Source organism: Amblyomma americanum, chromosome 3 (assembly GCF_052857255.1).
Source record: "Amblyomma americanum isolate KBUSLIRL-KWMA chromosome 3, ASM5285725v1, whole genome shotgun sequence".
In the NCBI taxonomy this organism is placed as follows: domain Eukaryota; kingdom Metazoa; phylum Arthropoda; class Arachnida; order Ixodida; family Ixodidae; genus Amblyomma; species Amblyomma americanum.
In genome coordinates this window covers 198,653,349-198,674,862 of record NC_135499.1, presented here as the reverse complement: position 1 = coordinate 198,674,862, position 21,514 = coordinate 198,653,349, and the positions used below count along the sequence as shown (strand labels likewise).

The 21,514-nt window shown below is 48.1% G+C and overlaps 1 protein-coding gene and 1 pseudogene across 6 annotated transcripts in view; one reads left to right on the top strand and one right to left on the bottom strand.

Annotated features, from left to right (window-relative positions):
- Nucleotides 1–21,514, top strand: part of LOC144125828 (uncharacterized) — a 34,183-nt gene that overhangs the window by 8,515 nt on the left and 4,154 nt on the right. For 2 of the 6 annotated variants that reach the window (XR_013313423.1, XR_013313424.1), the window contains exons 3-7: nucleotides 3,598–4,007; nucleotides 5,017–5,248; nucleotides 5,450–5,802; nucleotides 16,907–16,952; nucleotides 20,726–20,783. Coding sequence is in view for 2 of the 6 variants with exons in the window: in XM_077659546.1 (XP_077515672.1) it covers nucleotides 3,598–4,007; nucleotides 5,017–5,248; nucleotides 5,450–5,802; nucleotides 13,916–14,016 (1,096 nt within the window). In the remaining 4 variants the exon portion in view is untranslated. Of the gene's footprint in view, nucleotides 1–3,597; nucleotides 4,008–5,016; nucleotides 5,249–5,449; nucleotides 9,614–12,615; nucleotides 15,747–16,906; nucleotides 16,953–18,067; nucleotides 18,170–20,725; nucleotides 20,784–21,514 lie in introns of those variants that run through there. The other 4 variants (XR_013313422.1, XR_013313421.1, XM_077659547.1 and 1 more) reach the window with 4 other exon arrangements.
- Nucleotides 574–2,800, bottom strand: LOC144125826 (uncharacterized; annotated as a pseudogene).

Genomic DNA, 21,514 nt, shown 5'->3' with positions numbered 1-21,514 from the left:
TTTTTTGATAATTAAATTTATGTTCTGAGCAGCTTGCAATAGCTCATTGTGTTGCTTTAGTAATGTAGTATGTTCAAATCTACTTCAAATTTATTCATTTTAGCCCATAATTGTAAAAAAAATTCAGAAACACCAAAGTGTATATTTTGGGCACCATGAGTCAACATTCTGATTTTTTTTTTAAAAATGTTGAACAGATATTTTATAACCAGATAATAACATTCTATACACTTTGAAGAGGCTGTGTGCAAAATTTCATCCAAATCTGACTATTGGAAGTACTTGAAATTTGTTGCACGAAACGTAGAAAATGCTGAAAACTGCAAATGGAGAAAACTGCATTTGAAAGTTTCAAACATCTGTATTTTTCATAAACTTCACAAAAGCACATGAAACTTCATCAGAAAATAGAGAAATATGCAGAGAACACTGCAATGTTCATCAGAACTCCCCTGGCCCATAAGTTGACCCCTCAAAATTTTCTCTAACAGAGTCTGTGAGGCGTGCTCTCTTCACCATATTACGGCGATGCGCTCGAGCTTCTGCAGTTTGGCGGAATGACATTTTTTTTACTCTTCTCTGGTCCCGGGAATTACCTAAGACAACAAGCTCTTCTGGTGGCAGCACACCAAGCTCCTGAAGCACTTTCTCAAAGCTTGTATGTCCGCTGTTATACCATAGAACAGCAATGGCAGTTGCTGTTTCCACAGCAGTCCTGGAAGCGAACCTGGTTTTTGTGCAGAGCAGCCAGATTTTACTATTCAGGGACTCTGCTGCATTTTGGGTCTTCCCCTGTAAGCAGCGGGTGAGCAGCTTTTCCTCAGTGAGGCGCTTATATATGGGCAGCAGAGCTAGCCCCTGTGCCTTTGTCAGAAGCGGGGTGTGGTCCGGTGCAGGCTGTTCCAGCGCTTCGGCCCGTCGGTGCTTGCACCATGATTCCACTCCTTCCGGGCAGAACTTGTGGCTACCAGCGTTATTAGTCGAACATGAGTGAAAATATGATGCCCAAATGGCACGATACATTTTTTGTACATTACCCCGGTTGCTTGTGATTGCTATCCTGTAGTAGTTCTGCAACTTTTGTATCTGTGTATCTTTCAACTTCTCACCGCGTGGAAGAGGTGTCGCCAACTTCCTAAGAGCAGTGCCTAGGCGCTTGGCCACATGGTTTGTGCAATCCTCCTTCACGATGGAGGTTTCGCCGTACACTTTAGCCTGACACACAGCACTAAAAGCTTTACTGTCCCCATCACTAAGAAATTTGGTAAAGCGCAGTGGGGTTTTCTGCGAGGAGGTCCGCTGCCATATATGCACTGCTGCCTCTGTTTCCATGGCGTGGGAGGAGCATTCAGTGTTCTTCTCACAAACAGGGCCATGGAACGCCTTCCAGATTTCCTCCTCCTCACTTCCAAGGTCTTGGTGCCGACTGCAAGCAAGGCAGAAGTTCGACAGGACCTCAAAATCGAGGCACAAACCACTGTCGACTGACACAGCGGTGCCAACTCCATTATGGCTCTTGTGACCCCGTTTTTGCCATGTGCCATCAAACATGACGGCAATATCTGAGTCATCCACCATCTCTCTCGTGAAAGCCCTCGCCTTCTCCATGTTTTCTGCCACGGCTTTCATGGCCGCAAGATGAACTTTCTTGCCGATCGCAGTAAAGTTCTTGTGGTGCAATGGGTTTGGCAGGCCAAGAATAGCACAAAATCGCGATAACTGTTCATGCCCGATGCCAATCGCGCGCGCAGCCACCACCAGTTTCACATTCACGGCGAAGCTGTCACGAGAGCTCCCACTCACATAGTCCCGATTTCCGCTGGCACCATCCGCAGATTCACTGGGCACAACGCGGCTCGAGGTGTGCGCAGCAGAAAGAACCGATGCTGGGCACTCACTATTTTCACAGTGCAGCTCAAGAAATGCTGAAAGCCCCTTTCGCTTTTCCGCCGGTTCGCGTACCGCAAGGGTACAGGCACGGCACGTAGGGCAAGCAGCGCCGTAAGCGCGCCTATTTCGCATATCGCAGCACTCGCAGAATGTCGACCGCACGCTGCTTTATCTTCTTTGAAGAGTCCAATCTTCACCTCCGAGGTGCTCACAAATTCCACCGCGGCGTCGATCTCGTCCGAGTGCCCGTTCGCCTGGCTAGGGCTAGCTGGCGTCGGGTGACTTCTTTTCGTTGCCGTTTTCCGGTGAAGTTTGCGACGGCGTCCTCGGTACGGTTTGTTCGTACGAGCCTTTCGAACTCGGAAATCGCGCTTTTGCGAGTCGTTCATCGCGAATGAACAAATGCTAAAAGGCCGCAGAGATCGATTGAAACGCCGGACTAGCCGTGTACAAAGCAAGAGCAGGAAAGGCCAGGAGGTAGGCTTCGCCACAGCATCGCATCAGTCCGGGCCAATGGCGGCTTCGCTAGAGCCCCACGTGACCAGTAGCGACGCTTGAAGCGTGCGCGAAAAACGTGTTTTTCTTATTATTTTCAGCCAGATACGAAACTGCAGGAGGCGCTGTCTACGAGAAAAAGGCTTACTCAACCTCTCCCAGCAAACGGCAATGGCGGGCAACGCGCCGTTTTCGAGATGCAGGCGTTCGAAAGTAGACGATTTGCGCGAAAAGCAGCACTTTCTCGAGCCACCGTGGTTGAATAAAATAGACTTTTTACTAATTTCGCGATCGAATTTTGCCTTGATCTTTTCGGGAGTTGTAGCTGAATGCCCAAAGATAATTTTACAGGCAAAAACTCAAAACTGAAAAATTACTCGGAAAACTCGCTTTTTCGACGCGCATCTCCCCTTAAGACGAAGTTTCGCTTATAACGAATAAGACCTGTGCGACCGTCAAATTGTACACTGTTTCAATGGCATAAAATCACATGTATAACGAACGTCATTAAGCCCTGCTGATTGGTTACAGCGAACGGACGGCGTAAACCCGGCGCCGCGATGAGAGATAACCTGCCTCTGACCCCTTTGTGCGCGCGGCATGTTTTCCCGAGACTCGTCGCAGGCCAACTAGCCGTCCCGTTTCGCGCCGCTCTTGAGCAAGTTACCCTTCCCCGCCAACGCGCCTTCTAACATTGCCCTCCCGCCCCTCCTCGCAACTCTCCTCCTTACTATCTTGCAAATCCGCGCATGGCCTCCGCGATCGACCGCTCCGCCGCTGGTGCTGATCGCGGAGGCCACGATCCGTGAAACAGGCCTTCCGTGGGAGCCAAGCAACTGTTTTGACAAGCAACTGTCTTTAAAGCTGCGGTACACTTACTATGAACTTCGGAACATAACGAACGGATGCCGCGTGACGCTCATGTTCGTTATAAGCGGGCTAGACTGTACACTATTAATCTCCGGCTGAACAGCAACACAAATTTAAAGAACATTCCTCCATGCTTCTTGGTTTCATTGAGTGTTTGCTTCTTTCATATGATATAGCAAGTCATGTGTGCCATGTGCCAAAGCATGTGTTAGGAACACGATTTGTAGCATAGGAGCAAGCTGCATGGAGGAGACATGCTGAACAAACCCACATGTAAAACTAGCTCCTGCCTTTGCAGGTGCCCAACTGACCTCAGTTTTTTTGTTTTTTTTGTTCATGCAGTGTGTTCAGGGGTGGGCCCGGTATGAGAGGTGGTGGAGAGTTCCAAGGCCGTGGGCGTGGCGACTTCACCCCGCGGGGCCGTGGCGACTTCACCCCACGAGGTCGGGGGGGAGGTGGTGACTTTGCACCACGAGGGCGAGGCGGAGCCAGTGGAGAGTTTGTGCCCCGAGGACGTGGCTTCACAAGAGGACGTGGTGGACCTCCCACACGGGGTCGTGGGGACTTCGCGCCACGTGGTCGTGGTGACTTCACTCCGCGGGGTCGTGGTGACTTCACGCCACGAGGCCGTGGCGATTTCACACCACGGGGCCGTGGGGACTTCACACCACGGGGCCGTGGAGACTTCACACCACGTGGCAGGGGGGACTTTGCTCCTCGGGGACGAGGCGATTTCAATGCCCCTCATGGTGGTGAGCTTGCTCTTCATTCTTCACTCTTCATTCCGCAGGTGCACCAACGATGATACTCAAACAAGATGGTCCCGCTTGCGGCCGGCCACAGACTCCTAAAGCGGACATTGCGAAGCATGTCAGCCAATTTGATGACGCGCTTCAGTCACGTGCACCAACTAGCGAGTAGCAGCGCACATTGCGACTTTCTTTTGCGCCTTTTTACCTGCAAGCAATAAGCATTAAAGGTGCAGCAATGGCGCGAAAGTGAACATGAAAAGCTGCTCTTTCGTATGAGACCAAGATGGCGGCGATTGCTGCTGGAGGATGACGGCTGCTTGTCGCAGAAAGAGCGTGGTTTTACGTCCAAATCTACCCAGAGCGTGCACGGGTCTACGTTTCTTAATCGTATTGCAGTCGAATTATTGACTCCTGAGTTGTGGAAATTCACAGACTAGTAGAAAAACAGCTGCAGATTTCAAAAATTCTGTTCCTGAAAAGTCCGATTTTTTTCGCCCCCAGAAGCCGTCCTTCCCCCTTAAAGAAATTCCGCTGCAGGAAACTTGCTAGATTGCGTGCCATTAGTTTTTGACATCAAGCTATGCAATAAGGGTTAAATTATCATCCTGTAGCCCGTGTTTACAGTGGCGCTATCTTCGGTGGGCAGACGATCGCATGGTCTACTCTGGTGCCAAGGGTTGCCGCTCCTCTACTTTCCTCCTCAGCTTTCCCCCTTGCACTCTCTTTGCTATTGGTCTTTAGTGCACTCATTGCTAAGTTACATTGACAGCGAAGCATGCTGCTCAACATGGGAGTGGGCGCCGAAGAGCTGCGCTCTAAATTTGCTTAACTGAAGGGGGCATTTTTATTGCCCAAGATTTTTGAGCATGTGAAGCAGGAAATCATATGAACTGAGAAGGTATCAAAGAATTCCAACTGTACAAGGCCAAAGTAGAGTATTTGCGTTGCCCTGTCAACTTGCTCAAGCTCTTGTCTAATGGCACATACTTTTGCATGGCATGGTGCGCAGGAGGCTTTGCGGGTGGACCGCCTGGCCGTGACATGCCTGGAGGACCACCGATGCGGGGAGGACCGGCAATGAGGGGGGATGCTCCGCCACCTCGGGGAGCCGGTCGTGGCATGCCACCTCATGTAGGGCCACCCATGGGGGCTGGTGGACCACCTGCCAAGCGAGGGCGTTGGGAGGGACCGCCAAGTGCGGCCTCCTCCTACCAGGACTCGTACTACAACAATGGCGCAAGGTGCCCTCTTGTTCCTTCTTGCCTCTGCTTAAGCTTGGTCTCGATGTTCAACTACTTAGCCATTAGGTCATTAATTCTTAGAACATTAAGTGCAATTTTTTTTTTAATTTGGTAGGGCCCGTTTGTGATTGTATTGGTGCAAGGTGATCAATCTAGTTACTCTCGCAGTTACTTAAAGCTTCCATTTCATTTCCTCTTTAGCCAAGACTATGGAAACAGCGGTGGCTATGACGATGGCTATGGGCAAGCACCTGTCAGCCAGAACACCTATCAAGACCCGTACAATGCGCCCTCTGACATGATGGGAAATGGCTACCAGAGCCAGGGAGTCGGCAGTGCAGGCGGATATGGCGATGGTTCTGGTGGCTACAACACAGATTACTCCAAACCACCGATGGAGAGGGGAGGCGGCGACTTCAGAAGCAGTGGCGCTGGATATGCACCTCCTGCACCTTCCGGTGGTGGCTACGCTAGCAGCTACGACGACAGGGGATATGGGGGCAGGCAGGGCAACTACGGCGGAGCACGTCCAGCGGCCGACAGCTTCAGTGGAGGTAAGATTTCAATGTTTTGCTGCTTTGTTTTAGGGGCTGCTTGTGAAGAGCCCTCGCAGCAGACTTTGGAGATGCATGTGCCTCATAGGGTGAAACGCTTGCAATGATCAAGTGGGTAGCTTGCACTGATGTAGTTGCCATGGTGGAGGACCAAGGGTGTGAAAATTTGCACATTGGTCCACTCTGCTTGTCACCTTCGCCATGAAGCTACAGCAAAGCCTCGTTAATTCAAACCCCATTGGACCGTGTCGAATATTCAAATTAACCAGCGTTTCGAATTATCCGAAATTACAGCAAAATGAAAAAGGCAAGTGTGATATGCTGTTCTACCGCATGCAGCACTTTGTGGCTGTTACCATTGTGCTAAACTAAGCTGCTTTCAAATGTAATGAATAACACGTATACAGCTGACAGATTTTTCGGACTCGAGTAATTCGGACTTAGTTGAAAAACCTTCACGTACCCCATAGGAACGTGTACATATTCACCATTTATAGACATTTTCAAGACCCTCTGGAGAACAGGTTGTGGGGAGAACATGGGGGACCTTAATCCTAAACTCTCCAGTACTACAATCACAGCCAGGTGCCCAATGCGGCGGCCATCGACCTCTTTTTGGAAAGGTGTGTATTTTGGACTTACTGGAGTCCGAAAGCTTGATTTTTTGGACTAAAATAGACTCAATGGATATACCATGGAGATAGTTTTTCGACCGAAAATTTATTTGTGCCTAATATATAGGCCTTTCCATGACCCTTGGGGAAAACTGGTTTTCTGGCCTGTGGGGAGAATGGGGGGGGGGGACTCTTTCCAGTAATGTGAGTACAGCCCAGTGCCTAATGTGGCAATGCCCGTCAACCTGTTTTTGAAAATGTCTATATTTGAGCAGGCATCACTGTCACAGCCAACTGGTCCTCCGCCGCTGCGAAAGGCACCATTTTGGATTTAAACGGGAGCACTCGAATGGACTAGCTTGGATAATTTTGGTTATTTAGTCTTCATCATTGCCACTCAAGATAATGGCATAATGGCACGCTTTCCGTTGCCATCGAGATGACTGGCAAAGACAGCGCTATCGCTTTTAAAACCGCAGCTGCAGCGTCCTCCACGGCTCAGACGGCGCCACCCACGGTGCGGTGCAGATGAGGGTGTGCTTTCGGAGGCGCCCGCTTTTGATCGGTTCTTTCCATGGGTTACCCCTCTGCCTTCGCGAGTGTCGTTGCTCGTCTGGAAGCAGACTGTTAGCTTCGTGTGGCATGTGCTTTCGTTTAAGACGTGACCTGCGGCTGCTTCGCACTGTCTAGAATCGTGATGCGAGCTGATGTGGACATCACGGAAGTGTGACTGTGGCTCTGAGCAGTCTATTATTATATTACCTTGTAAATGGAATCTGGTGAACTGCAAAATTCGCAATTTTTAAAGCAGTTTTTTTTTTTTTTCAGAAAAGGGACTATTTGTATATTTTAAGTGATGTTTATTTCAGTTCACTATTCACAATCAACCTTTTATTGGTGGCAATATCTTTCTCTGCACAAACTTCGAGCTGTCCTACAATGTAGGATACTAGGCAGATTAGCTATCTGTTAGTGTGGTAAAGCTGCAGATTTACACTTCAAAATCTCATTTATCATCCACGGAGTAGTTTTCTTATGACAATGCGCAAAATTTTTTTTCCAGAATTGCAACGTAGTTCATGGGGTCGAATTTCAAAAATGGCGTCCAGAGAAGACTGGCGGATCTTTCTGAACGCGCACAATGCATAAAACTGAATGCACGCAATAGTTTACACCCTCTTGAACATATGCTAGCGGGTGATGCTTTTATACAATAAAGTTAATGCGCAAAGAAACGACGTCCTACATGTTGGATGCTAGGCATATATGTTTTAATTTCTCTTGCAGCTGCAGCTCGTTTGGACTTTTTGGGGTTGCTTCATCACTTCCTTTCGCCCGAGATTCAGTCGCTGGTTTTAATGTCCGCTGAACATGGTCATGCATCTTTCTTGATGCAGCTCAAGTACTGACAAAGCTTTTTCTCGTTCGCTGGTATTCGTTCGTGGCATGCCTCACGAGAGCAACTCAAAAGACGGTCAAATTCAAAAGCGTACTGCGCAAGAACAGCACTGCAGAGCCCAACTATGTATCCGTTTTCGGTGGGAAACCGTTTGTAAGTCTGGCAACAGAAGCGCCATGTGCCAGTAAAAAAAGAATACAGGTGCTGCATTGGCACTTTGTGTCGTGTTGTGAATCCTGCCCCCTTATTGGATGTTGCAAAATCGTCTGCTAAAAAGATGCAAGAAAACGGCATTGCGTCTGCCATTTTGGATAGAGATCTTTCGAATGGGCTACGATGGCTGGCGGTAAGGTTCCACACTGCCCATGCATTTAAAAAAAGAAAAGAAAACTGGCAACCGTCGCGGCTGCAGTCGGGCGAAATGTCGCCGGATGCACCAACATGGAGACCGTCGACATTACGAGCTCTCCTGCGGCGTCGTTGCAAGATGCTGCAACAACCGACAGAGCCAGGAGAGCTGTCGTAATACACCGTTTCTGACTGACGTGCGCCGTGAACTTTCATCGGTTCCAGCCACTCTGCGAAAGCGATCTCCCTCGGAACCGCCGATCAAAGATGTGCCCACGTCAGGAACACCATTCACTGTGCTGCCCTAACCTTCGTGAATGAGTTGCTTGAGTGTGTGAAATGCAAAGTGTATGGCGGTTCTTGTTACCATTACAAAAGGTGAGCTGGAATTTGGGATTGCTGTGAAGCTTTCGCTCAAATTTGAAGTCTGCAGGCAGTTAGAAACTACTTGGAGCTCACATGGGGTAGGCATGAACGCAACCTGCAAGGCCTTCAAAGTCAACGTTCTCGCCACGCGTGCGGCTGCAAGCAAGGGAAATGGGCAGACCGCGTTGAATGACATTTTTGCCGTGCTCAACATTTTGCGGCGCGGTATGCACTGCAAAACGTACCAAGATTTCTTGAAAGACAAGTTGAACCCTGCAGTTCTGAATGCTGCCGCACAAGTGATGAATGACTGTGCTAATACGGTGCTACTGCCTACCAGAACCTGAACTTTGGGCATCCAGCACACAGCTGTGTCGTTCGATGGAACGTGGCTCAAGCGGGGCCATTCATGGCATGTATGCGTTGGGACCGCAATAGAACATTTCACAGGCTATGCTCTCGATTTTGTTCTATCCAATTTCTGCCTGGGGTGCTATTGTGGTCTGAAGGAGGGTGATCCAGAATTTTAAGCATGGCAAGCGGAGCACAAATGCCAAAAAAAAAAAAAACACTTCCAGCAAGCCAGGTGAAATGGAAGTCGAAGCAACCGTGATTGTCTTATCCAGTCACGTGAAAAGTACGGGCTGTGATATGTTACCATGCTCGGTGATGGCAACAGCCGCGCCTTCAATAGTCTTCACGAGGCGAATGTGTACGGATATGTGCAGACTCAGAAAGAAGACTGCACCAACCATGTCAGCAGGGGAATGGGGACGGCACTCCGAAACCTAGTGCGTATTAAAGAAAACGGACCAAGCCTCAGTGGTAAAGGAAAGTTGACTGGCAAGCTCATTATAACGCTCACCATGCACTATGGTTGGGGATTAAGAACACACCATGGTCACATTGACAAGATGCACAATGCTGTGCTTGCCACCTACAACCACGTGACATCAACGGATGCCGAGCCGAACCATGGTCTCTGCCCTCGGGGCTGGCAATCCTAGTACAAGAACAGCCAGGCTTTGGCCAACATGAACCACCCCGAGCGCATCGCTATAACATGCCAAAGTATGTCGCAGCTGCACTGAAATCTCCTAGCTTGTTACGAATCTGGCAAAATTGTGCTGCGGATAACTACGGGAAAAACTATTTGCTATTAAAGGGTCCTTCTGCCCTTTCTTCAGCAGCTGCAACAACTTTATATGCGTCTTGCTTATGTTGAGAGCCCGTGAGCTCCCTTAGCTCGTCAGTTGCGCCAACCACCTTGTGACGCATCCATCTTGATTTTGGTTTTGCTGTCAGCATCATCCTCTTGCAAGTTCCCTGAGCACACTGCCGACACTACACGCCACTACGGTCCCCTGGCCGGTGTTGGGCCACACCATCTGCCCCTCCCTACTCCTTCCGTAACCAATTAAACGAAGTCAAGCCCACTTCGCTCTGTTATTTCCCGTTGTGAGCGCGCGTCTTTTTGCGCATCTGAGCATCATCTGAGTGAGAAGTGAGGCTGTCGGGTGTGAAGCATTCGAAGGCCTTCACCGCTGATGGGTATGCCAACGGCACTGATCCTTCAGTTCTGTTACGAAGCTTTGGGCATTTGTAAATGGAATAGAGGTGTCATGCTGCCTTTGAGCACAGGCAGAGAGAGTCATTCGGTGCCGATTTTAGGACGGGCTGGCCTGGCAGGCTTCCAAGGCCATGCAGTTGCTTGTGCAGTTTTGTCCCTACTACCCCAGATGGCATGGTTTGCAGCATGTTCACCACATGATTTTCATCATATTTGAGTGTGCCTATGCACTCGGCATGTGAAAGCTGGGCGGTGCCCGTATTACGAGTAGATTTGATTCACCTGCACTCGCTGCACCAGTTCTGTGTGGTTACATGGCGGTGCTGTGAGCATGAACTGCAGGAACTGGCGCTGCAAGTGCAGCTTGGCACTGGCTGATTCCACAACGAATGGTTAAGTGCAGGCCTGGTCGTCTGCTGTCATTGGCGTTGCCATTAAACTGCAGTGCAGCCAGCAGTGTGCTGGCCACATCAGTGCCGCCAACATCCCGAACCGGATGAATTTTCAAACAGCACATCTTAGCGAAGTGTTCCCATGAACCAGCCTCGAGGCAGCTAAGCGATATGCACGTGTGTTCTTTTACTGAGCATGACTGAGGTGTGCACGTGCAGACTTGCATGTTAGGCGGTTTCTACAACAGCGTGCATCGTGCTATGGGCACATTATCTTTTTAGTTAACAAAAGCTGCTTCGAGTATTGATCTCAAAGGAAGATGCCAGTGACGGGTCCGTCGAGAAATGCAGAGGTGCCGGCGAGGACCCCTTCCTCCGTCGCCGCCTTCTCAGGAGGAGCCCCAGTGACATTCATACATGTCGGGTCTGAGTGGGTCACCGTTCTCTTCAATGAGGGGAATAATTTGAGCCTCTCCGCCATTCATTGCAAAGCGCAAGCCATCGTCATGCAAGTCGTCGTCTGCTTCCATGGCAGCGGCAGCTATTTCGGCACCAACCACTGAGGAGGTGTAGTTTTCCTAAACTTCTCTTGAACTAGACCTGCAAAATGTCTGCACATTTCTGAAACGAATGCAGAAGTGCAGCATCGCGAGAACTAGTTCATGTAGTGCAGGTGAATCGAATGGACCTTACGTGCACGCTCTGGTGCGTGTGTCGCCATGCGCTCTGCTTAACCACTCGTGCCCAGGATACAATCCTTCCTCGGGTTTGTTTCCAGTCAGTAATGAAATTTAATTACATTGAAAGTACGGCGAAATGTACTTTGTTATTATGAAGCTAAAAGTACACTGTGTCCTATGAATTGAAAATTACGAAAACTGGAATACTTCGTTACATTGAAGCTCGTTACATCAAGGTTTCAACTCTTATTTTACCGGCTGCATGGTATATGTTAATTTGCATTTAAATGCTGATAGTATGTACAGTCATGGACACAAGTTTGCGAGATGCAGATTTGAGGACAAAAATTTTATTGCGGCGAGGTCAGGCATAGCAGATCGCTGAAATATGTACGAACATGCGGAGTCGTGCGTGCTCCATCTGCTATAAAAATACAATCTGCCTGGGTAGTGCAGCAACGCAGAAATAAATCTTTTTCCACAAATCCCCATCCCGCAAACTTTTATCCATGTCTGTACAGTGCATGCCACAAGGGCATGGAATGTGCGAGTCATCAGAACTCTAGTCTGATGATGAGTTGGGCTTGATCCCCAGTGCCGCCGGGTACCCACCGGTGATATAATTGGTACAAGCTTTCCTCTGCCTGGTGCTCGGCTTCTTTAGAGTGAAATGCTTGGGAAATGGATTTTTGACCCCACCTTGAGAACAAAAAACCTTGAGTCATGGCGCTCTTTGGCCACAGGTGCCCTTGCGTCGTAAAAACTATCAGATGATGAGTGCTTCTCGCGGCCCACGTTCCACAGAACATTGTCCTCAGTGTCGTCTAGCGCGTCGCTGATGCTAAATTTTTTAAATTACTAGCGGACCATCTGTTCGGGGAGAGATTTCATGTTGACGACACCTACCCACAAACAGTTGGCAGCGGTGCACGTCGCAGGGCTTGGTCAGGTTGTTGCCCAGCATCCATTCATAGCGAACCACTCGTGGCCAGCTAAAAATTCACTCGACTGGACACAGTTGCTACTTCGATTGAGGGCTGTTACTGTCCTTCACTTTTTTTTTTTCTGGACTTGACTGGGTACAATTCTAGAGGCCTGTGTACTGTGCGATGTCAGTGCAAGGTAAAGAACCCCAGGTGGTCAAAATTTCCGGAGCTTTTCACTACAGCGTCCCTCATAGCCTGAGTCGCTTTGGGACCAAACCAAACTTGACTGGGTACAGTCACTGTATTACCCCTTTGAGTGTCCTTTACCTACCTGTGTGGTCTCCGCTGCGTTCAGAAACATGCGCATAAGCTAGTATATTATTAGAAGCTTGTGCTTATCATCTCTCTGCTGATTTTGTCAGTGTAAGTTTGCAGATTGCACATGGTCACTCAGTGCCAAGGCCGTGTGCTCAGCAGGGGTTAATCTTGCAAAGCTTTAGTGACCACATTTATTCCAGACTAGACACATTTTGGCCTAATATCGGATTTCCACTGGTGTGCATATGGGTCACCCATGTTTCTATTCTAGCAAATTAGGTTGTTAGTGCTGCCTCATTTGGTTCTTGGCTTGAGACAGTGATGCTGATATGACTCATTATTGAGGCACATGCACTACAGAGCTGGCTGCGAGGCACTGCCATTCATGTGTGCATGCATTTTGTTGTGTACTTCGTATTAGCCACTAATGTTGTCTCTGATGCTTTCTGGGACCTAACCTGTAAGTAGCAAATTCAACATAACATGACTTGATTTCTATGGACCTGTGTCCAGCAGTTTTGTCTTGCCAAGGATGTGGTCATTCCACAAAGCAGGCTAACAAGAAACCCACAAATGTATTTCTTTATGAAAGCTCTAAGCAAGCACCACTTAAAAACAAAAATATTTGTAAACCCAAATGGCATGCCATTATCGCTTCCATTGATATGAACTCTTGCCTCATAACCCTGAAAATAGTTAAAGTGGTTTTATGAAGAACCACATATGAACTGCTGAGAGAGACTGCGTGCACGACGTTTCAGCTCATATTGAGCTGTTGAACTGTTTTCATTAATGGTGGCACTGTTTTAATGAGCTGTGCATACAAAACATGACAAAAACAGCCACCCATTTATCTACCAAAACATATTCTAGCTGCCTGTTATGGAATGATGGCCCCACATATCGGGCGACACGGCTTATTGTGGATGGCTTTTCGGCACTTTAGGTGTTTTTAGAACGCTGGTGAATAGTGAAGCTGGCAGTCCGCAACATAGTGCGAGTGCGAGCACTGCCTAAACCCAGAAAAAGCTTGCGACCTGCTGTTGAGACTTTTTTGCCAGTTTTTCATAGACCTAGAGCAGAGCCTCTATATGCCTGCGTGCACAAACGGTCTTACATTTATTATTGCAAACAAAAATGATGCAGTACAATGGCAAATGCTAGTGCCTCTGCTTCTGAATATCGTCTACAAATAGTTCCCTTGGAGAAAATTATGGTTGCACTCGTGTAATCATATTGTATGCCCGTAAATTTTGAAGTGCACAGGTGATGAAAGTCCATTGCCAAGAGAAACAACATTAGCAGTTGATTCAGTGACAGTTGTCTCGTTGTTTTACTTGCCAGCATAAGGAGCAGTGGCAAATGCCCATTTCGAAATTTGTGAGTTGGAACAAAAAGCTCAGAGGCCAGGTGCTACACACTTAGATTTCCTGCCACTTGTTGGAATGCGCGGAAAGTGTGAAGCGGCATAACAATCTCGGTGTCTGTCGTTGCTTGCAGGTGGTCCCCGATCAGACGATCGCTATGCCTCCTATGACAGCTATGGTGGCGGAGCGTATGGCCAGTCTCGGGATAGCTATGGAGGCGCGGGCCGCTATTAAGAGTGCAGCAAGCTGTCAACTCTTGCTTTTTGAGAGCAGGCTTAGAAGAGCACCAGTGACACATTTTTCACGTCTGAAAGAGCCTCCACCATGCCCGCCACCATCCATCTTCAACTTGCCATCACGGCCTTGCTCGAAGAAATTTAGATGCAGGCACTGCACTTTTTGTTTCCCCAACACCACATGTGAAGTTCGTGCTCTGTAATTTACTCTTCATTTCTCATTTCCTCACATGCAGCTTTTTTTTTTATTTTTTTCTTAGCATAGCCAGGCGGTTTGGAAGGCCACATGTGCACTGTAATAGGCACTCCCAAGTCTTTATTTTTATGTCTGTTCATGTGAACCTGGCATTCTGTCATGAAAAAAAACTTGGTGTTAGTAAGCGCTCCTGTCATGAATTAAGTCCATGCTACCATTGTCTATGTATGTATTCAAAGTGGTCCAGATGGATCAAATGAAATAAAATGTGGAGTGGAACCCTTAGCTGCTGCCAATTTTTATTATGAAGGTGCTTAGTGTGCAGCACTGGCCCATCTGTAAAGTGTAATGGAGACCCTAGTTATGTTCTGAGAAAACGGACAAGAGCTCTGCAGGGAGCCATGTGCCTGTCTGAAGCTGCTTTTTCTTTGAAGACAGCCGCAGTTTTACAAGACTGCGTAGGCTATCCTGGTCACCAAGCCGCCACTACCCAAGTGCAGCAAAGCTGTATGTGCCGTGGCTCTACTACCTTTGATTGCTGATCATCATTACGCACTTTCTCCTTGTACAGTTGGCGGGTACCATTCCGCATGTGCTTAAAATGGCACGCTAGCAAGAATTAATCAAAGCAGTAGGCATATCTTGAGTAGCCAGTAGCTGCAACCGTCAAAAAGAATCTACTGTTAAACAGTTAAAAGAATCGCTGTTAAACAGTGCATCTCGTCCTCGGACGAACGCTATTGGAGAGCGTGGTTTTTGTGCCTTTCAGTATTTGCAACTAGGCTTGACTACAAATGGCTGGTCCAGGACGCATTTACATGTGGAAAACCACATAGTACAATATTGAATATAGAATGACAGCCCTTCAGTTTTGCTGTATCAGATTGTTTTTGTCAGTTGAATTAAGCACATAACTGTACAGTGTTATTGCCTGCACTGAGTTTAAAGTGTTCCAATGCCTGAAGAAGCTGTACTTGGCACAGCCACATTTAAAGCATTCTACTGAGCAATGTGTTGCATTGAAACTGCTACATGCATGTCACCATGTATCTGGTAGCATAATGACTGATTTACCAGTTGTTTCAAAGCTTATGCCACTATTAGTATGACACATTACTAAACAGCACGTTGCCAGTTGCTTACATTATGTAGCATTTCTTGGCTGTGGTGGCAGCCTTCGATTTTTTGCACTGGACAGTATGACTTAGAGCTCCCAGCAAGCTAACTCTGCACTATTCTTGGGGTAGCAGTTTCTCTCATGCATTTTGATTGTGGATATGTCTGCAAGGCCGTCTTCTTAAATTCTCCACAGCCTATGCAAGCCCGTCATTCTATGGAGAGGGCACTGCTCCAGTGGCTCCGCTGGCATACGGCCAAGTATCGCACACTACTACGCTGACGTGATCTCATAATGCAGACCAAGACTCTCAGCCATTGTTGGTGCTGTACTGAAGGAAGCCTCGTGATAAGCACCATTTTAAACTCCTCATATCCCACACCTTTGAGTTTCTATAAAGGAGTTGCAATACGTGCACATGGCTATGTGTCTTGCTTTAGTACTAAGTCAGTGCAGTCGGTGATAGCGTCTGAATGCGCAGGACGTCAGTTGCACTGGTTTGCATATGAAATAACAACCTGTGCCAGTCTAGCACAGTTGCTTATAAAAAAGGATGTTCACACCACTGCTGTGTAGCATAAACATTTTCATATAACTGATAAAATCACTGCTATGTTGCAAAAAAGCGGATCCTATTTCCTCATGGCTGTCTGATGCAAAGTGCCATTCTAAGAAAGGCTGTTTATTACCAGTGACAGTAGGCACCCCTTAGTGCCACATTTAGCTTACTTGAAGTAACCACTAACTTGAGTACAAGCCTGTATTTGTACAATGTTGGGCACTCACCGCGTGTAACCTTTTGTGGCAGTCTGCCGATTGGCAAGAGTATTAAATTTTTCCATGGTAGATTGTCTGCTGAAGCTATGCATCTTGAAACATAGTGCAGTGAAAATGACCTGTGTGGAAGCAAACATGCCATGCTGTCGTAAAATACAGCCTGTTTATTGTATCCTGGTGCTGAGAACGTGCAGCCAGGCGTTGCACGCGAACTCTAGACTACAAAGCTTGGTTCCATGATGCTGAAATCAAAAGCATCCACGGATGATAAGTACCACAGGTGGGTTAACAAAAGTTTCATTACATTGCCTCTTTCACACTGCCAGGCGCCCTGCTCACAGAAAAGCGAGAAGTTAAATGGGCGCATCTGAAACTTAAATCGGTGCATCGGAAACTTCGACAATACCCGATATCTGCTGCTACCAGTACTACTGCTGGATACTATTGGTAGACTGCTATTACTGCGGAATGGCAGTTGTAACATTGTTACTCCTACACTCGTGCGTTTCGTAAAGTTGACTTTCAATTTTTGACATTCATTTGTCTATGTGTATGCCGAGTAAGCTTTGATAAAGGCTGCATCTTGTACAACTATGGATTCATGCTCGTAAGCGTTAGTAGTAGCAAATCGGATATATGCTTGCATGCGGGGCCTCCAAGCCGATTAAAAAAAAAGATGTTTGGCTCCTTAGGTAGGAATGAACTTAAATAGAGGTTGGCAAATTTATTTGGAATCATAGCTGAAGTAAGGCATTCCTGTTGGCAGTACTGTTTCTAAAATGCTTGCTTGTTCTTTAGGTTGATGCCCTTTCCCGTGGGCCTGTGAACATCAAAAAATCAATGGGTGAGTAGATGCTGTTACTGTATTTATGCATAGCTTTTTCTCTGTTGTGAAGCTTTGTCATGATGTTTTCTCCGAAAAGTTGCCTTGACAAAGGATATGGGTGCGCTTGGTTTTTTTCTTTATGGGGGGACTGTGCTCATTGAAAAAAAATTATGAAGTTTGTTATGCAATCCTCAGGGAACGCATTTTCGTGTATGGATTCTGTGTGTGGCAAATCACGGCGAGCATGTCGAACACTGGCCCTCAAGGTCAGGGGCACTCGAAGGACGGTGAGGGATTAGGCATTTTCGCTTCCGATCTCGAGCTTGCCAAATCGCTTGGAGGTCTGAAGGTCCTGCTTCCTTCATAGCATTTCAGTGTAGATGATGTTTTATAGGGTTCTGGTTTAAACTGCCACACCCCTCATACTCAAGCGCTCGCCAGGTTTCTATGCATGCAGTAGCGCAGCCGGGCACGCAGCAGCGCGCCGAGCAAGCCGCCGCCGATTCTGTCAAGGGCGCATGTCTTGACGCTCTGCCAAGTTCGTTGAGACCCCCCTCCACAGGAGTTTAAAGATACACAAGCACGGTGTGATGTTACCAGCACGCAGCATCTTGGTGCGGTGCTAAGCTCTGCGCTGGGGATGGCGCGAAAACTGAGGGTCACTGTCGCGTTACGAAAAAGGCAACAGTTAAAAAAAAGGTAAATTCTCACGGCGAAAAGTGGGGGGTGGGTTCATTAAGCGAGTGTATATCGTACATGTTCCCTGAAGATTGCATAACTGTGACTTCCTTAATTTTAAGACAAGAGCTTTTCTTCGCTCATGAGTGGCGTGGACAAAAGTAGACAGAGGCAGTCCGCAAAAGTTGTATGGTAATTAATAAGAAAATTCGGGTCTGGGTGGGAATCCAACACTGGCCTCTGGCGTACGAGACTGGGACGCTGCCACTCCACCTCGACACTTCAGGCTGAATAAAAGCACATCTGGTGAATGCACAGTTCTTAAAAACGCATCTTTGAGAAATGTACTGAGGCCAACATTAGTAATTATGAGCATGCTAATTATAGATGTCGCAATCAAGCGAGTACCAAATTTCGTCCTTTTCTGGTAAATTTTCTCTGTGCTTGGTGTGCAGCCATAGCGCCACCTTGTGGCATCCCCTGAAAATCCCCCTCGCACTGTACGGCGTTGGCCCAGCAGATGGCACAGGTGGCGGACAACTTTATCATTTCTGCAGGTAAGGAGACTTCAGTGCACCTCATAATTTTTACTTCTTTTTTTGAAGAGCAGGGTCGCGCCTTAATTGGATTTTAATTGTATGTTCTTGGATTATGGTCATACAAATGTTTGTTAGGGTTATGCAAATACAGTAAAATCTTGGTGATACGAATCTCACGGGGTCGCGAAAAAATTCGTATCATCTGAAATTTTGTATCATCCAATGAAACAGAATTTATATGCAGGAGCAGAGAATGCATGCACGCAGATCTGTTTACTGCCGACAAGATTTTTTCACGGCAGTGCGGCCATGCTACTCATAGTGCGTACAGCTTGATTAGCCATTGCGATTTCAGCGATGTGAGGCCCGTTCACTGCTCGCGGTGTGTGTGCCGCACAATTAGCAATCACAATTTCGGCGATCTGAGGGCTGCGCTTGGTGCTCGAGTGTGCAATCGCGGCTCGCGTGTTCGTATCATCTGATGAGGCGCTGGAGAGAGTTCGGAACATGTGCACAATGCACTCCAGCCGGGGAATTTTATTAATACAGTCGAGCCCGCTTATAACGAATATGAGTGTCTCGTGGCGTCCGTTCGTTATATCCCGAAGTTTGTAGCAAGTGGACCACAGCTTTAAAAACAGTTGCTTGTCAAAACACAAAATTTTTTTTCTTTGCGAAAAAATCCGTGATGGACGTATTTTTGCAGCGCAGATCCGATGAGGGAGGTTTCAAGTTTATGTAAAGCAGAAGCATGCTATCGCCGAGGCCCTCTATGTAGCTCATTGCTACAGGCGCACCTATGGGTGCTGGCTCCGAAGTTTCATCCTCATCTGATTTCATCCATCTGATTCCACTCTACCCACACTTCAGAAACGACGCCCGTGCACGGTTCCGCGGTGTCGGCATCGTCATCGACAGAAATAAAATCATTCCAACCAATGTCATGACCCCCCCCCATGTCGGAGTCGACGATGTGCTGCCACAAATCGCCGCCGGGCTGGTTATCTTCCGAAGCATCAGGCAGTGTGTCGACGAAGCCGGCCTCGCGGAAGCAGTTCCGCTCGCCAGTGGCCGTCACCTCTGCCCAGGCCGCTTTCATCATCTCTACCACTGAATACAATGGAAATGGGCACGGTGTTCCCGTCCACCATCCCGAGTTACAACCAGGGCCAGAGATTTGAACGAACCGAACGAAATGTCCGCACCACACGAGTGACAAAAGCGCGCGATGGGGTAGACGTGCAACGTGCACAGGCGGCAATCAAACCAAGCTAAAGATACAGACGCACAGTGCCAGCGAAGAGACCAATGAGGGGCGTCCGTGAGCGTCAATGCAGCCGCCTCATGGCTCTCACGGAAGGCCTGCTTCACGGAGCGTGGCCTCTGTGATCGGCACCGGCGGCGGAGCGGTCAATCACGGGCCATGCGCAGATTTGCAAGAGTGGGGAGTGGAGTTGCGAGGAGGGGCGGGATTGTGATCTTGGAAGGTGCGTCGGCGGGGGAAAGGGTAGCTTGCTCTAAAGCGTCTCGAAACGTGGCGGGGAGTTGGCCGGGGACGAGGCTCCGGAAAACATGCCGTGCGCCGGGCGCACAAAGGGGTCGGACGCAGGTTATCTATCATCGCGGCGCCGGGTTTACGCTGTCCGTTCGCTGTAACCGATCAGCAGGGCTTAATGACGTTCGTTATACGTGTGATTTTGTGCCATTGAAACAATGTATATTTTGACGGTCGCAGGTCTCGTTCGTTATATGCAAAGGTTCGTCTTAAGTGGGGCCATTATATGTGGGCTCGACTGTACGTATCATTGCAAAATTCGTATCGTGGAGATTCTATGCATAATCATTAATTCTACTAATGCAGCTGCTTGCATGCCTCGTGCAGTATTAAATTAGGATGTTGTCTTTTGTCAGCTAGTGATGTAGATGTTTGCATTTATTTGCTGAGGGTTTTATGAATAGTACCTTGTGATTGTGGGAAATTGCTCTGTTGCATTGCACAGTACAAGGCTCAGTCTGGCGGGGGGAGTTCGATACCTTTGAAGTTCACTGCAGTCACTGCATGGGCCCTGCTTCTCACCACCCTCGTAAATGGTCATCTTTGGTTCCATCTGTTGCATTCGAAATTTTACAACTTCGAACCTTTTAAAACAATATCCATTGCCTTGGCATGCCACAAATTCGAAATCCACTAGCGGGCGACCTGGGGTGGTGCTCCTCTTAGCCCCCCCTGTCACTTTGTGGTGGGCTGTTGCCATCCAGACAGGCGTCTGCATTATTTTAAATGGCGCACAACTGCCATAATCTGCCTGCTGAGTGTGAGTGTGGGTTGCCCTATCAGCTTTGGAGTTGGGGAAGTGGCCTGGACACGAGAATGACTTAGTAGAGCAAATATGGTATGTATAAGTGATGACACATGTGGGCATGACTTGGGAGGCCTGTGTTGCAGCCGCTTTCGCTTTGCTAGTACAATACGTAATGTTGCGAGACTATGTAGGACTGTTGCTTCAGAAGAAATCACTTGAAGCATTGTGTAGGTGCATCATGCTGTGCTTTTTATTTTCTTGCCACGTGCAGGACTGTCACACTTGCTGGGCAACCAAGCCAAGTTCCTCCTCTGCACCATGACTCTGTGGTAAGGGAGCAGTTCATTTTTAAAGCACTCCACTGATGTCTCTGGCACATGTGGATGTGTTGGAGTTTATGGGAGGTTTTTTTTCTGTTTGGTGCTGGAACTGGGCAACAGTGTGAAGGTACACTGGCCAAATGGGGCTTCTTAAAGCAGTGGGGGGGGGAATTTTGCACAAATTGCTCCATATTGCATCATTGCCCTAAGCCTGCTTGATGTTGCTACAAATCGGTATTTTTCTATGAAATTGTGCCAAAGTACCATTTCAGTAACCACTGCCTTCCCAAGCCAGGGTTTACCATCCTATACGCAGGCATGGCTAATTTTCTCACTGCTCTTTTCTAGACTTGTTCAAAGTGAACCAAAGGAACACTCCCCATCCAAATAAAAATAAATTGGCAGTGGTTTAGCTCTGGTTAAACCTGCAATGACGCGATAGCTACAGCTGGCCGAGTGGAACTTGCTCAGTTGAATTGCAAAGTCAATCTTTCGCCGCTCTGTTTCACTGGGCGTTCCTTCTTCATCTTCGTCCCACTTGACACGGCGCATGCGCACAGCTGTGGCACTGTTTCGCCGGCACGGAGCACACCACGTGGCTGGTCACGTGACCAACCACGTGATCAGCCACGGCACTGCACCACCTGCAGCTGCTCCGCAATACTCGACCAACCACATGACAGCGTGGCGGCGCCGCCACTCTGAAGGCTCGAAATGCTACCTTACTGTAGCTGTCTCTA